The 16933-nt window shown below is 35.3% G+C and overlaps 1 protein-coding gene across 5 annotated transcripts in view; it reads left to right on the top strand.

Annotated features, from left to right (window-relative positions):
• Positions 1 to 16933, top strand: part of Rictor (RPTOR independent companion of MTOR complex 2) — a 93805-nt gene that overhangs the window by 63751 nt on the left and 13121 nt on the right. For 4 of the 5 annotated variants that reach the window (XM_070041073.1, XM_070041076.1, XM_070041077.1 and 1 more), the window contains 14 exons: positions 180 to 315; positions 630 to 829; positions 1416 to 1542; positions 2214 to 2378; positions 2539 to 2615; positions 3059 to 3137; positions 4002 to 4111; positions 4491 to 4578; positions 6783 to 6875; positions 7959 to 8065; positions 9226 to 9455; positions 11532 to 12540; positions 12921 to 12992; positions 15890 to 16067. In XM_070041073.1, the coding sequence (XP_069897174.1) occupies positions 180 to 315; positions 630 to 829; positions 1416 to 1542; positions 2214 to 2378; positions 2539 to 2615; positions 3059 to 3137; positions 4002 to 4111; positions 4491 to 4578; positions 6783 to 6875; positions 7959 to 8065; positions 9226 to 9455; positions 11532 to 12540; positions 12921 to 12992; positions 15890 to 16067 (2671 nt within the window). The remainder of the gene's footprint in view (positions 1 to 179; positions 316 to 629; positions 830 to 1415; positions 1543 to 2213; positions 2379 to 2538; positions 2616 to 3058; positions 3138 to 4001; positions 4112 to 4490; positions 4579 to 6782; positions 6876 to 7958; positions 8066 to 9225; positions 9456 to 11531; positions 12541 to 12920; positions 12993 to 15889; positions 16068 to 16933) is intronic. The other variant, XM_070041075.1, reaches the window with a different exon arrangement.

Here is a 16933-nt window from a genome sequence, read left to right as displayed (position 1 = left end):
TCCTAAAGTTTTTTTTAATGGTACAAATGAATGTGTTTATTATATCTCTTGCCATTTACCCCCAATGGATGAGATCCAAAATATATTTTTCAAAAACTTGTTATGTCCTAACACAGTAGTCAGAATTCTTTAATAATTGTTTAGCTTCTCACTTGGTTGACAATTTTATTTGGTCTTAGGTTTGTACGAAGGCTTCTTTATTTTTACAAACCTAGCAGTAAATTATATGCCAATCTGGATCTCGATTTTGCCAAGTCCAAGCAGCTCACAGTTGTTGGTTGCCAGTTTACAGAATTTCTTCTTGAGTCTGAAGAGGTAAGCCTTCATTCACAGCAAAATTTTTTTAATAGAATTTACTACCTACCTATTTTCGTCTTTCACTACCTCTGTTTTACTTTTATATCTAAATAGGCATAACCTTTATTTAAAAACATAAGAAGTGAGTTGAGACTTAGATATCAATTTAGCTAATTATAAGAACCTATGTGCTATGGTCTGCTCTTCTGTATGATAGTATTGTGTTAAATGGGATTGTAAATAACAAACTCAGAGAGTAATATATATTATTAGTAATTCATCTGCATTAATTATTTTCTATCTGATTATAAAGTTGATTTTTCTAATTATAGGATGGGCAAGGGTACTTAGAAGATCTAGTGAAAGATATTGTTCAGTGGCTCAATGCCTCATCTGGAATGAAACCTGAAAGGAGTCTTCAAAATAATGGTTTATTGACCACCCTCAGTCAACACTACTTTTTATTTATTGGAACACTTTCTTGCCACCCTCATGGAGTCAAAATGCTGGAAAAATGCAGTGTATTTCAATGGTGAGCATCTCTTGATTCTGTGCAGTATGAACCTAAACTTTATTGTTTGTCTTGGCAGGCTGGCCTCTTTTATTTTTAATTCAGTGAAATAACTAGTATTTTTTTTTAGTTGTTATACATGAGTTTGGAAAGTTTTACTTTTCAGAAGATCACTATTGTCTTTGATGCTTTGACATTACGTATTTTTCATTACTTTATTTCAGAAATGTGTTTTTATATTAGGTGTTTAAAGTCTGTTGTTGGCACAAACAACACACAAAATGATAACTGTGTAGTGATGAATATGCTAATTGTGATCATTTTTTTGAGATTCCTCTCTCCCTTTCTGTATACATATGTAGATATATCTATATTCCTCCCCTTCTCTATGTCTGTCTGTCTCCTTTTTTGTCTCTTTATATATATTAACATGTGTGTGTGTGTGTGTGTGTGTGAGAGAGAGAGAGAGAGAGAGTGAATCAGGTTGTTTACCTTAGATATATTTATTCTTTAATTTGTGGTATATCTCAATAAAGCTGGAAATATTTGTTGAATTAATGTAGCAATTTTAATAAGCTTAATCTTTCTTTTTATCTTTATATTTTAGTCTTCTTAATCTTTGCTCCTTGAAAAACCAAGACCATTTACTAAAACTGACTGTTTCAAGTTTAGACTATAGCAGAGATGGATTAGCTAGAGTCATTCTTTCGAAAATCCTGACAGCAGCTACTGATGTGAGTAAAACACAGATAATAAAACTATATTTTAAATAACTATTTAGCTTAATACTGTATACATTTGGGCCTAAATAAAACTAAAAACTCCAGTGATAAAGGTAGAAATTGGGAATATTATAAAATTTTAGGAGAAATTATGACTTCATTGTACCCATATATATGTATATATTGGTCTTACTGAGTTTTAAACTCATGGCCTTATACTTGCCAAGTAGGTCCTATTTTACTATTTGAACCACAACCTCATCCTTTTTAGCTTCAGTTATTTCTCAGATAAGATTTTTTTATCTGCTTTTTATCTGAGCCAGCCTTAGACCACAGCCTTTCTCACAGCACCTCCCACATAGCTGGAATTTCAGGCATGTGCCACTGTACCCTGCTTGTTTATTCAGATGGAATTTGTCTATCTTTTGTCTGGACTGTGAACTAGAGTACCCTAATTTCTGCCTCCCAAGTAGCTGAAATCATAGGAAAAAGCTACTGTGCCCATCCAGTACGCAAATTTTTTTAGGGACAGAATGAAATGGCTTCATAAAAAGGGATATTTATATTAAGTACTAAACTATCACTTTTACGCGTTCTGTTTTTTCCAAAGACTTGCCAAAAAAAAATTAAATAGGCTAATCATAGTGAAGTTACTTTTTTCTAATGTTCATTTATGTTTATAGGCTTGTAGGCTGTATGCAACAAAACATTTAAGAGTATTATTGAGAGCTAATGTTGAGTTCTTCAATAATTGGGGAATTGAGTTACTCGTGACTCAGCTGCATGATAAGAACAAAACAATTTCCTCTGAAGCTTTGGATATCCTTGATGAAGCTTGTGAAGACAAGGTAAAGTTTCAAGTTTTTTAGTTTTTTTTTATAGTGAAATACTTACACTACATTTCTGTTAAGATATTAAATTGACAGGAAAGTATAATTATATAACATCAATGTTTTGGAAAAGGTACTAGATGCAGTTATTAATTTGTTTAATATTCATCTATTGTAGGCCAATCTTCATGCTCTTATTCAGATGAAGCCAGCTTTGTCCCACCTTGGAGATAAGGGTTTACTTCTCCTCTTGAGGTAAACTTTAAGTAAATTCTCCTGTGATTGTATTTTCTGTTACATTTTTTTCTGATAGTATAACATTAAAGTTAGATTACAATGCAAACTGGAAGCATTCTGAAAGAATTTTACCAGTAAACTTCAGGTACAAATCTATTGTACAATCTTTTCAATAATTATGTTCTGTTCACTGGTTTCCTTAATAGGTGCATGTGTGTATGTCTGATTAACATTTCTTTTTATACGCTCTATTCTTTACTGCAATTAGTTAGGTTCATATGTTTTTGTGAAAATGTATCTTCAATTGAAATTTTAGTGATAGTTGAATGTTTTGTTTTGGAGGGAAACTGTTCCTAAAGTCTTCACTTTTATATATGTCACCCATGTATTTTGAGTTATTTTATCTCTTCATACATTTCTTGTCATTCTTAATATTAAATTGTAGGTGTTTTAATTTGCAGATTTCTCTCCATTCCAAAAGGGTTTTCCTACCTGAATGAAAGGGGTTATGTAGCAAAACAACTGGAAAAGTGGCACAAGGTAAATTCTAATTGAATAAGTTTTAATTTATAATGTCTTCATGGGGAAACTTTGTTACAGTGATTTTTGTGTGTGTGTGTGTGTGTGTGTGTCACCAATGTTTTAAAACTACTGAATTTAAATATGTATCTATCAATATGAAATAATTTCACACAGGTCTTTTGATGCAAGAACAAAGATCAAAGCAGTTCTATTTAAGCAGATATATTCCTGCAGTTAAGCTTTATCTAAGGATGCTACTTGACATAAACCTGAAAGTTAACACTTGAAGGCATACATCTGTGTAGATCATTGAAACTTTAGGCCTGTGAAGAAAGCTATATGCCAGTATAGCTAAGACTAGAATAAAAATGGATGACAAAGCAAAAATGTATAATAGACCTACTTTGTAGAGGATTTGTAAGACCCATAGTATGATGCTAAAGGATTCAGTTAATTTCCTTCTTATAAGAGTCTCATATTAAGAAATTAATTTTTTTATTATCTTTAAGTAGTTGTACAGAGGAGGTACCACATAACAAAGCAGTATAACTACAGTGTATCCTGAATCAGTGTCACCCCTTTCAACATTCTTACTCCTAGGGAAGGGGGTGAAAGACTTTGAAGAAGATGAATTAAAAATTTTTACTTAATTAATTGGGCCTAAAATGTTAATAAAAGGGAGATATATCCAGACTATCATATCATTGCTTCTGAATATAGTAGAATATTTGCATTCATAAAATTTCTTTATGTTTTCCAAAATTTATTTCTGAACATGTTCTCTTCATTTTTTCCATATTTATACTTCTGAAGGTTGGGAAGTCTTGGCATAAATTTGATGAATGCATGACACTGTATAACCAAAGAAATACTATTTTCTAGGAATATAATTCCAAATATGTTGACTTAATTGAGGAACAACTTAATGAAGCACTTACTACTTATCGGAAGCCTATTGATGGTGATAACTATGTCCGTCGCAGTAACCAAAGGTATAGTCCAGTTAATGGAAGAAATATTTAATAATCTTCTATATTCTCTTTTATCCACTAACACAGCAAAAATCTTTACATAGCATTGATTGCTCAGAAATTTCATTGACATACATACATGCTGAATACACTTACTAAAACAGAATTTAGGTGTATCTGTGTTTTTTCACCTTGGCTTACTATTGTAGCCTCAGCTTTTCTACTAGTACTTTGAAACTTGATAAACTATCATCTTTCCAGAAAAGTCTGCATGCCTTCTTACCTCCATTTTTTTTTTAATGTTGGGAAATGTATAATTTCATTTATTTAATACATTAATAGCTATTTGTTTAAATTAGTACGTTTATTTAATTAGATCTTTGTTACTTTATTATACCAGATTACAGCGTCCTCATGTTTACCTTCCTGTACATCTTTATGGACAACTGGTACACCACAAAACTGGCTGCCATTTATTGGAAGTACAGGTAATCATCGTTCTCTTATTTTAAATCCTGATGGTAATTCACAACCTTAATGTTGTTAAATATATATATGCAGAAATTTATCATACACTATAAACTCAGTGGCATAGTTTGTTTTTTCTCTTTTCATTGGCAGCATTGATGATTTTGAGCTCAGGTTCCTATACTTGCCAGTGAGGCTTATCTACCACTTAACACACACCCCTAGCCCATTTTGATGCTTTTCATTAGTTTTCAAATAGGGCCTCTCATTTTTGCCTGAAGTTAGCCTTTGACTATGATCCTGTGACTTATACTTTCCCACAGCTAAGATTATAATGTGTCCTACCATGCTTAGCTTTTTTGTTGAGATGGGGTCTCATTAACTTTTTTACTATAACTGGCCTTGATCCATGATCCTTCTGGCTTCCACCTTCCATAATTGCTTTAAATTCATCTATCATATAGTTGACTTAAGTATTCTGTTTGTAATCTTCAGACATTATTACTTGTTTATTGTAATTTCCTGACTTGTGTGAGACCTTTTTGAATAATTAGATTTTTTTTGTAGAGTAAACAACCCAGTAAAAATCTGAGTTCTTTCCTTTACAGTTTGTTGTAAAAATTAAAATCTCCATACATACTGAGAAACTTAATTTGTTTCCTTCTTTCATTGGATAATTAAACTAAACCTGGTATAGCTTTTGTCATCCCCAGGAAACAACAAAATGAAACTTGTATGCTATTCTGAATTTCATAGATTACTTCTGTCCCCGCTTTCTCTCCCCTGCAAAGCAGTAGTGCTATACCACTTAAGCTATGCCCCTAGCTCTCATATACTTTATGAAATGTAAAGGACATAGACATGCAGTTGTTCATTGAATAAAATATGCACATAAAATAGGTACATTTAATTTCTGACTCAGGTTTTCTTTCTTTATTTTTTTTGGTCAGTTGTGAGGCTTGAACTTGGCCTGGGAGCTGTCACTTAGCTCTTCAGCGCCACTTTTCTTGTGTTTTATTGGAGATAAGAGTCTCACGGACTTTCCTGCCCAGGCTGGCTTTGAACCATAATCCTCAGATCTCAGCCTCCTGAGTAGCTAGTATTACAGGCGTGAGCCATCAGTGCCCAGCTCAGTTTTTCTTTTAGGTAGGTGTTTTTAGTAAATATAACCTATGTCTAATTCAATAAATATTTAGGGTATAGGTCAAGTATCCAAGCACCTATTTAGTAATTGAAGGTCTGAGTTTAACCCCCCAATACTGCCAGAAGCAAAACATAAAAATAATTATAGAAATGATGTGTGTATATAATATTTATCTAGTAATTTAGTCCTGTTTTGGTTTCTGTTTGTTTGAGACTGACAGGTCTTTCTGTGTAACAGCTTACCTACCCCTAACTGCCCTGACATGGCCTGTCTCTATTTACATCACAATTAATCACAGGAGCCTAGAGTTTTGTTGTTGTTTTTTTTTTTTTGGTTGGTTATAGGGCCTGAACTCTGGGCCTGGGTGCTGTCCCTTAGATCTACCACTAGAGCCATGGCGCCACTTCCGGCTTTTTTTTCTGTTTATGTGGTGCTGAGGAATTGAACCTAGGGCTTTATGCATGCAAGGCAAGCACTCTACCACTAAGCCACCTTCTCAGCCCAGGAGCCCAGAGTTTTACATAAATATTCTTTGTATCTTCATGTGTTCTTTCGTTATGTCTGTGAAGACTGTCAAGGACATAAAATGAATCCAAATTTAAATGAATTGCTCAGTGTCACTACTGAGCAATTTAGTCATACTGTTGTACTGGTGAAGTCCAAAATCCTGGCGATTTAGCTCAGTTGGTTAGAGCGTAGTGCTAAATCCAAGTATTATTTTCTATTTACTTTGAATACTAAGTACCTTGTCTAGCACTTTATGGTTAATTATTAAATGATGCAAACCTTATGAGTCTGGTGCTATTACTATCCCTACTAGGGAAATTAGGTTAGCTACCTTTGGGGAAAGTTAAATAGCTTTTTCAAGACCACACTTAGTATTAATGATAAATCTATAACATGAGCTTGAACCTATACACGAACAATATGGGCTTCTAAGAAATTTTATATGTTTTCTGTAGAAGTTTAAATATGTAAAAATGACTAAAAGTAAATCTTAAACAGGTTTAATGATACAGTAAGATAATACATTAAAAGCATAATATATTGTTACTTATATAATTTTTTTTCTTTTGCCAGAATATTGTTACAGAACTCTGTTACAACGTCCGTACACCAGATTTGGATAAATGGGAAGAAATTAAAAAACTGAAAGCTTCTCTTTGGGCCTTGGTTTGTAATAAACACTTCTGTAAGATCTTCACAATTTTTAGATTTTTTTCATGTTTATCTGTAAATATTAAATACTAATATTTTTGGAAGTTGTTAGGGTAATATTCTAAGACCCAAGATTGTTCCTGCCACCTCAATTTTTTTTGGGGGGGGCGGGTCTAGTCATGGGGCCTGAACTCTGGGCCTGAGCACTGTCCCTCAGCTCTTCAGCTCACAGCTAGCACTCTATACTTGAGCCACAGCGCCACTTTCTGGCTTTTTTCTTTTTGCTTATGTGGTGCTGAGGAATCGAACCCAGGGCCTCATGCATGCAAGGCAAGCGCTCTACCACTGAGCCACCTTCCCAGCCCCTCAAATGTTTTTATGCTAAAGAAATATTGTTACTGTTGAGGGGTTTTTTTCCCTTTCTTTTTTTTTTTTTTTTTGGTTGGTCATGGGGCTTGAACTCTGGGCTTGTGTGCTGTCCCTCAGCTCTTCAGCTCAAGGCTAGCGCTCTACCACTTGAGCCACAGCATCACTTCCAGTTTTCTGGTGGTGAATTGGATATAAGAGTCTCACAGGCATTCCTGCCTGGGCTGACTTTGAGCCATGATCCTCAAATCTCAGCCTCCTGAGTAGCTATGATTTCAGGCATGAGCCACTGGCACCCAGCATTACTGTTGGTTTTATAGCTTTTGTTTTCTTGCTGAAACAAGTAAGAACATTAACTTCTAACATTTTTGAGATTTTTTTTTTTTTGGTGTTGGTCCTGGGGCTTGAACTAAGGGTCTGGTCCTGTACCTGCACTTTTTTGTTCAAGACTAGTACTTTACCAGTTGAACCACAGCTCCACTTCTGCCATTTTTGGTAGGTAGTTGGAGCTATGAGTCTCACAGTCTTCATTCACATGCACAGGTTGGCTTTAAACCTCGATCCTAAGATCTCAGCTTCCTGAGTAGTTAGGGTTATCTACATGACCCACTAGTTACCTGGTCTTAAGATATTTTTTTTTTCTTTCCTAGATGGGTTTAAATTTCATTCTTGGTAGCTTTTCAGATCTCTTAAGAGCCCCTCTTGTAATTTTTATATATGTTCTTCTTTCAGGGAAATATTGGTTCATCAAATTGGGGTCTCAATTTGCTACAGGAAGAAAATGTGATTCCAGATATACTAAAACTTGCAAAACAATGTGAAGTTCTTTCTATCAGAGGGTATGTCATTTACCCCAGAAGTACTTCTAATGTATATGTTATTCACAAGTAGCTTTAAGGCAAAAGTATTGTGTGATTCATAACTCTTAATTAAGTACAAATTCTAAGTATATAAGATTTTAAAATGTATTAAGTATATTAATGAACTCTTTGTATAACATTTTTACATTATTCTGTCCTGTGTTTTATGGGGGTACTAGGTCTTGAACTCAGGACCTGAACCTTTGTAGTCTAGCGTGATACCTATGCCTCCAAGCCATGTTTTTTACTGGTTATTTTTAGAATAGTATATCATTTCAGTGCCTGAGTTGCCATTCGTGTCATCTCTAGGATAAAAACAGGCACTTGCCAGCGTGTCCAGCTTCCCTTCTGTGGAGGTAGAATCTTGTGGACTTTTTCTGCTCCAAGCTGGACTGCAACCAAAATCCTCCCAAGCTTGGCATAATAGATGCATGGCACTGCACCCAGCTACAGCTTGAGGAGGGTTTCACGCTTTTTACCTTGGCTGACTTCAATCTATAATTCTATTTTTCAGCCTTTCAAGTAGCTAGGATTGCAGTTGTGAGCCACAGCATCCAGCCATAATTCTGTTATTATGTAGAAGTTAATCTTTTAGATAATAGTTCAGTAATTTTTAGATAATAGTTCAGTAATTTTATCCATGTACTGTAGCTTTTTACTATCTTTTTTTTTTTTTTTTTTTTTTGGCCAGTTGTGGGTCTTGGACTCTGGGCCTATGCGCTGTTCCTGAGCTCTTTTGCTCAAGGCTAGCACCCTGCCACTTGAGCCACAGCGCCACTTCCAGCTTTTTCTGTGATTAACTGGAAATAAGAGTCTCATGGATTTTCCTGGGCTTGCTTTGAACTATGATCCTCAGATCTCAGCATCCTAAGTGTCTAGGATTACAGGCATGAGCCACCGGAGCCCAGCCAAAGGCTAAGATTTGCTGAGGTCATATTGTATTCATTTTGTGGTAATTATTATTTTATTAGAACAATTTGCATGATTTTTATTGTTCCTAATTTATTTCTAAATGGAATTACTTTTTACAAAGTAAATACTTTTAATGGCTTTAAAAATAGCCAAGTGTACATATAGCAGTTAGTTATTTTATGGTTGTTTTAAGAAATGTCATGTATTTTTATATTGTTTATATACAGGACCTGTGTATATGTACTTGGACTCATAGCTAAAACCAAACAAGGTTGTGATATTTTAAAATGTCACAACTGGGATGCTGTGAGACATAGTCGCAAACATCTGTGGCCCGTGGTTCCAGATGATGTGGACCAACTCTGTAATGAACTCTCATCCATCCCCAGCACTCTGAGTTTGAACTCAGAGTCAACCAGCTCTAGACATAATAGTGAAAGTGAATCGGCACCATCAAGTGAGTATTGGGATAGGTTCACATACAGTTAGCCATTGTAGGCAGGTTAGAACCTAATTATTTGTTCTGTTTTACTCATGTATGTATGTAATTCATGATATACTCCATTATTGGTTATAAATCTAAAGTACTTATTTGGCAGTAATAGCTTTTTGGAGGAAGCATATCTTCACAATACCAAGTATAGCCACCAGCATATAGTGAGTGTTCTCACCCCATGCTTTCTAAAAGAGATCTAACAAGTACTTACTTGTCTACTTTCTTAATTTACATAATATTTTTACTCATTTTTCAGATGTGGAAATTGTTTAACAAAAATATATTTGCTAAGAGATTTTTTTATATCTTCAGTTTTGAGTATAGCAATAGATTCCTCCCCCTGTCCCGCCAATGGGGCTTGAACTGAGGGCCTGGGCTGAGGGCCTGGGCTCTGTCACTGAACTTTCTTTGCTCAAGACACTGCTCTCTCTACCACTTGAGCCACAGCTCCACTTCTTTTGGTGGTTAATTGGAGATAAAAGTCTTACAAACTTTCCTGCCCAGGCTGGCTTTGAGTAGTGGTCCTCAGATCTCAGACTCCTGAGTATCCAGGACTATGAGTGTGAGGCACAGGCACATTGCTAGCAATAGATTTTAGAACAGTGGAGGAGTCAAAGGTATAGGTTGGTGGTAGAGCACTTACCTGTCATGTGTAAGACTCTGGGCTCAATTTCCAAAATCAGAGAAGTAAAATACTGGAATTTTGAAACAAATTATATGTAAAATAGTTTCTGATCATAAGCCTTTGCTAAGTTATTATTAGATGTACTAAATTTAAGACCTGATTCTTCTGTTAAGAATATAATGCAAACTGAGTGGAACACTTCTATACTACTTGCATGAGAATCTGGAGTTCAGTGTTAGCCTGGACTACATAATGAGACACCATCTCAAAAAAAAGTAGATTGTACAAATATATCTAATATGTCAACAAATCTCAGCATATCTAAGAAGCTTTGAATTATAAAGTGCTGCCTATTAAAGTTCTGCATACCTCTGACAAAATACACCTTGACTTTAGTCTTTAGAGAGATTCAGAGTGACCATAACAAAGTACATTTCAGAACTGATGAACACATTACAATACGCAAATTCATTTAGAATTTTTCTTTGCTTTCGTTTGAAATATATGAAGTAGTTTATATGTATTTACCATAAAAGATAAAAGTACATAAAATCCTATACATGTTGAATGTCCTATTAAAGTTGGGCACTTAGTATCTGTGACAGAATGGAGAATGGACATAATTAGTCGAAAAATAATTTTTTAATGTTGTGAATTAGTTTTCCTTGTTCCTCTAATCCCTGGGGAACCCAAGACTCAACTCCATACGAACATCCACAGATGTTCTTTAAAATGACATCATATTTGCAGTTAGAGTTATACTTGATTGCTTAAGGAATAAGGAAAAGTTAAAAGATTGAGAAATCTTTCTTTTTTAAAATTTATTAACTTTTTTTGAGTACTGGAATTTGAATTCAAGGCCTCATGCTTGAAAACTAGATGCTGTATCACCTAAGTCACACTCTTAGTCCTTTTTTGCTTAAGTTAATTTTTTAGATAGAGTCTTGTTTTTGTCCAGAGTTGGTCTCAGCTATTAATCTTCCCAGTCTCTGCCTCCTGAGTAGACAAGATCTCAGCTTAGTACAAATTTCTAGCTGGAATTCAGTTGTTACTGCTTTTGTGACATAAACTACCAAGAATTTGTATCAACCAAGTAGGCATATATACTTGAGTCTCCGTTTTCCCTGTAAATTCATCTTGAATATTTGGAAAATTAAAGGTAATTTTATATAAACTATACCATGGTGAGGCTTACAGAATTTCTTTGGAAATAAGATGAGATTTTCTAGTGTCACAATCTTACCAAGGAACACTTTTATGTAGTTCTATAATTTAACCCTTTAGCTTTTAATTTTTCCCCCAGATGACTCTTTGAAACACATTTTTTAAAAACATTTTTACTGCAATGGATGTTATTAATAGTTGTCATGAATTTCTTTATATGCTTTAACTAATAAACCCATCTATCATAGGTATGTTCATAATGGAAGATGACCGATTCGGCAGCAGCTCTACTAGTACATTTTTCCTTGACATCAATGAAGATGCAGAGCCAGCATTTTTTGACAGACCTGGACCCCTAAAGGATAAAAATTCATTTCCTTTCTTCGCTTCTAGTAAGCTTGTGAAGAATCGGATCTTAAATTCACTTACTTTGCCTAATAAAAAACATCGTAGTAGCAGTGATCCAAAAGGAGGAAAACTGTCATCTGAAAATAAGACAAGCAACAGGCGGATTAGAACACTTACAGAACCCAGTGTTGACTTCAATCACAGTGATGATTTCACACCTATCTCCACAGTACAGAAAACATTGCAATTAGAAACTTCATTTGTTGGAAATAAGCACACTGAAGACACTGGTAGTACTCCAAGCATTGGAGAGAATGACTTAAAATTCACCAAGAGTTTTGGTGCAGAGAATCACAGAGAAAACACAAGCCGAGAAAGGTTAGTTGTAGAAAGTTCAACAAGCTCACATATGAAGATACGTAGCCAAAGCTTTAATACAGATACTACAACAAGTGGCATAAGTTCAATGAGTTCAAGTCCTTCTCGAGAGACAGTAGGTGTAGATGGAACAACTATGGATACAGACTGTGGAAGTATGAGTACTGTGGTAAGTACTAAAACTGTTAAGACAAGCCACTACTTGACACCACAGTCTAACCATCTGTCTCTCTCCAAATCAAACTCAGTGTCCCTGGTGCCTCCAGGTTCTTCACATACACTTCCTAGAAGAGCACAGTCCCTTAAAGCACCCTCTATTGCAACGATTAAAAGTCTAGCTGATTGTAACTTTAGTTATACAAGTTCTAGAGATGCCTTTGGCTATGCTACGTTGAAAAGATTACAGCAGCAGAGAATGCACCCATCTTTATCTCACTCTGAAGCTTTGGCATCTCCAGCAAAAGATGTGCTGTTTACTGATACTATCACCATGAAGGCCAACAGTTTTGAGTCCAGATTAACACCAAACAGGTGAGCAAAACGTTTTAAAATGAACAATAATCATTGTATTTTAACAGACTTAAATGTAAAACATGAGTCAGGTTTAACACTGCATAAGAACTGACCTAGAACTGGGGGGCATAGCTTGGAATAGAGCATCTTCCTATTAAACCTGTTAGGTCCTAAGGTCACACTCCAGTACTGCCAAAACAATAAAATAAAAACTGACCATTATGATTGGTTACTATGGTAGGCTGTTAGCTCCTTGTTACCCGATATGATTTGAAATGGATTCTTGCAGCTGCGAGGGGGGAAAATAAAACTCCATTAGACCTTAAAAATAAACACTTGCTTTTCAAGGACACAAAAAGTCACAAAGCTTTTTTTTATTTATTTCTCGCTTCTGCAAGGATCGATTTTAAAAAGAAGCATGTCGGGGGAATCAGGAGCTTAAGACCTACAATAACAAACAACCTTTTCAGGTAGGTCAATTTAAGGCTCCAAAAGTTGACCTCTTTTTTTTCTTTTTAAATAACTGAAATTTTCAGTTAAATTATTTTAGCTTTCAGTACCTCAGATTATTAACTAGGGACCTATAAACACTAAATGAATTAACTGTTTGGTCCTCAGGACTCAGCAGAGACTTCTGAAGCACACTTTAATTTTTATCAAACTGTTCAGAGAGAACAGTTTGTTTTACCTTGAAAAGAGATACAGTATAAGGCCCAGCATCAGTGACTCACGCATGTAATCCTAGCTATTTGGGAGGCTGAGATTAGGATAGTGGGTTGAAGCTGGCAGGAAAGTCTGTGAAACTCTTAACTTCCAATTAACCACTGAAATGCCAAATGTGGAGGTGTAGTTCAAACTCTGAGTGCAAGCCCTAGGATACACACACACACACACACACACACACACACACACACATCCCTTGTTGTTTGTTAGGACAAACTTCCCTTAGTTTTTAAATTACTTGTATTTGTTTAAATACGTTATTACATATTAGATATTTATAATAATGTCTGGCACATAGGGAGTACTCTATAAAAATTAGTAATAGCTGGGTATTGGTGCCTCACACCTGTAATTCTAGCTACTCAGGAGGCTGAGATGTGTGTATTGCACTCCAAAGCCAGCTCAGGCAGGAAAGTCTGAGATTCTTATCTCCAAGTAAGAAGTAGAGCTGTGGCTCAAGTGATGGAACACCAGCTTTGAGCAGAAAAGGCTAAGGTACAACGCCCAGGCCCTGAGTTCGCGCCCCATTACTGGCACACATGCATGCACACACTTAAGTATTACTCTTGTTATTATTGGTAGTTTTATGAAACTCATCTTTCTCTTACATGAAAGTCTAATTCGAATAGTGTTACATTTAATTGAGGGGAGGTACTAATATCAGATACTGAATTTTATCTCCTGTTGTAGAGTTTAATAAATTATGATGTAATGCATGACCTACCTAGAAGAATCTGGCTTTGACTCCTTCACCAATCCAGAACAAAGCCAACATCCTGACATCTATGCAGTGTAATTGATGAATTTGCCATTTGGGCAAATACCTCATATAATACATACATACAGATACCTCATATAATAGAAATTAGATGGATCAGTGCATATAATAGTGCATTTTAAGTAGAAAAGCATCCCTTTTTACAACAGAAAAATAGTACATAGAGTAGATGTAAATGAGATTGAAGTAGAAATTGGAAAGGAAGACAATCCAGTGTTTCCCCCCTACTTCCATAATTCTTGAAGAGATTTATGAAGTCAAGGACACATAATAGTAAGAATAATCACTGACCTCTTTTATGAAATTCAGAAATTTCTGTTGAGTAGGGTTTAGATGGAGATTAGGAATGACTTTGCTATGATAATTGTAATAGCTACTACTTATGCCTTTGTTATATGTTGTGTGAAATAATTCATTGATTTAGTATCAAGCTAATTGAGGCAATTTTAACATACTTGCTTTTCAAAATAGTAATATTCATAGGAATGTAGAACTTTGAATAGTGTTGTACACATAAAGCAGATGCCAAGTGAATGGTTTAGCCGTATCTGTTACATGAATCTATATGGCAGTTGTGTATTTTATGGAAATACCAATTTGTAGTATTTGTTGTGGAATTGTTAGTGACAAGTAGTTGTGTAAAGACCAGTGCCTCACGAAAGGCTATCTCTTGTAATATTTATAAATGACACCATTTTATTCCATTACATAAAATCTGTTGAAAATTAGAATGTTAATAAGTAATTGCTCTTATTTTTCTTAAGTATAATAGTGAATGGTATTAATAGATGTGTCTTGAGCTATGTGATAGCAAATCCAGTAGTCTTAAGTGACTGAAAAGAATAGTCCTTGAATTGTACCTCTATTTCTAGGTTAGTTCTTTTTCTACTCATAGATGTTGAAGTTTTCTAATTCCTTGACTTTTCTCCTTTACATGGGCTATCTTTTTTTTTTTTTTTTTTTTCTAATTGTAAAGATGCAGTTACATGAGTAAGGTACATTTCTACCTGGGATATCTTAACAATAGTCTTTGTTGACATTCAACACTACTTCTGATTTTTTGTGGGGGGCGGGAGGAGGGGGGGCTGTGGGGCTTGAACTCTGAGCCTGGGCACAGACCCTGTGCTCTTTAGCTCAAGGCAAGTTCTCTACCACTTGAGCCACAGTGCAACTACCAGTGGTTGTTAATTGGAGATAAGAGTCTCACAGACTCTCCTGCCCTGGATGGCCTTGAACCACAATTCTCAGATCTCAGCCTCCTGAGTAGCTAGGATTTTAGGAGTAAGCAACCAGTGCCCAGCTACTTCTGATTTTTTTGTATGTTGCTATAGCAGCTAATTTTTTTATTGTGAAAATACTGTACAGAGGGGTTACAATTACATGGGCAAGATAATGAGTACATTTCTTATCAAGCATGTAGCCTCCTCCTTTGTTTCCCCTTCCCATCCCTTCCCATCCTACCCCTGCCCCCCACCCAATGCTTCCTCCCCCACCCAATGCTCCCCCCCCCACCAAAGTTGTAAAGTTCCTTGTATGTCTCATTGTTGGAATTGGTCCACCTGTATCCCTATTTAAGCTATTTGTTTTTTCCCTTCCCCTCCACAAATTATACCGACATCAAATACAGTGAAAGTAGGGGTTATACTGTGGGGGAAGGACATACAAAGCAACAGAGAAATAATCTTATAAATGTGTTAGAAATAATCGCATGAAAAAAAGCAGCTAATTTTTTTAAGTATGTATGTGATCCCAGTAAACAGACTGTTTAGTATTTGGTTAGCTACGTTTAAAAAGTTAGAAATAGAAATCACCTTTTAAATATAATACACATCAAGAGACTTAATGTAATTTTTTGTGGCATTGTAGGTTTATGAAAGCTTTAAGTTATGCATCGTTAGATAAAGAAGATTTATTAAGTCCCATTAATCAAAGTACCCTCCAGCGATCCTCCTCGGTTAGGTCCATGGTGTCCAGCGCTACATATGGTGGCTCAGATGACTACATCGGTCTTGCGCTTCCAGTAGATATCAATGATATATTTCAGGTACATATTACAAATCTTACTGTTGTCTTATTACCTGATTGAGTGTTTTCTCTTAAATGTTTATTGGAAATTATAACTTAGAGCAAATTGTAAATTATGGGGAAGATAATTTTAAGGCAATTTTGTCTAAGGAAATTTTAAGATGAAAATTCACCTTTTCAATTATACTCTTTAGTCAGCTCTTGTAGACTCTTGCATTTAGTACCACAAAGTCTCTAGAATTTCATCCTTTCTCTCATACTAAATTAGCACCATGTTTGATTTATGTATTATCAGTGAAAAACTAGTATTTCTGACTTTGTTTCCATACTTGTTCCTCTTTTTCCACCTAGAGTAAACATATTTGATGCCCAGTTATATAAACTGGTACTAATTCTAGGAGATACCCACAGATGTCTACATGGTATTATAGTACTGATGAATACACATTTGCTCAAAGGACTATATTTTCCCCCCCTTGTACTAGAGATTGAACTTGGGACCTCAGGTTTATTAATAAGCACTTGAGCTCTGTCCCTACCCTTTTACTTTGGTTTTGAGAGAGGACCTCGCTTACTGCCTTTGCCTGGCTGTGAGCTCTAGTCTTCCTCTACCTCCTGAGTAGCTGAGATTTCAGGCATGTGCCACCATCTCAGATTAAATACCTTAAATAACGTAAATTACCAGTTTTTAACATATATTTAGCTCATTGAAAATGTGCTAAAAGGGTTTTAGAGTTGGTCCTTTGTCTTTTTGGGCAATCTCTCCTTTGCTAATAAACTTTCCATTGTACATTCATAATGTAAATACATAGCAAGTCTGTTTTAATTATATTTCACTTAATTTTCTTCATATTCATAAAGTAGACTTTTTGTACCAAGACTTAT

Source organism: Dipodomys merriami, unplaced genomic scaffold (assembly GCF_024711535.1).
Source record: "Dipodomys merriami isolate MVZ:Mamm:240054 unplaced genomic scaffold, mDipMer1.0.p SCAF_30, whole genome shotgun sequence".
NCBI classification, from domain to species: Eukaryota; Metazoa; Chordata; class Mammalia; order Rodentia; family Heteromyidae; genus Dipodomys; species Dipodomys merriami.
The sequence above is the reverse complement of the archived record's forward strand: the minus strand, read 5'-3'. Positions and strand labels throughout refer to the sequence as shown.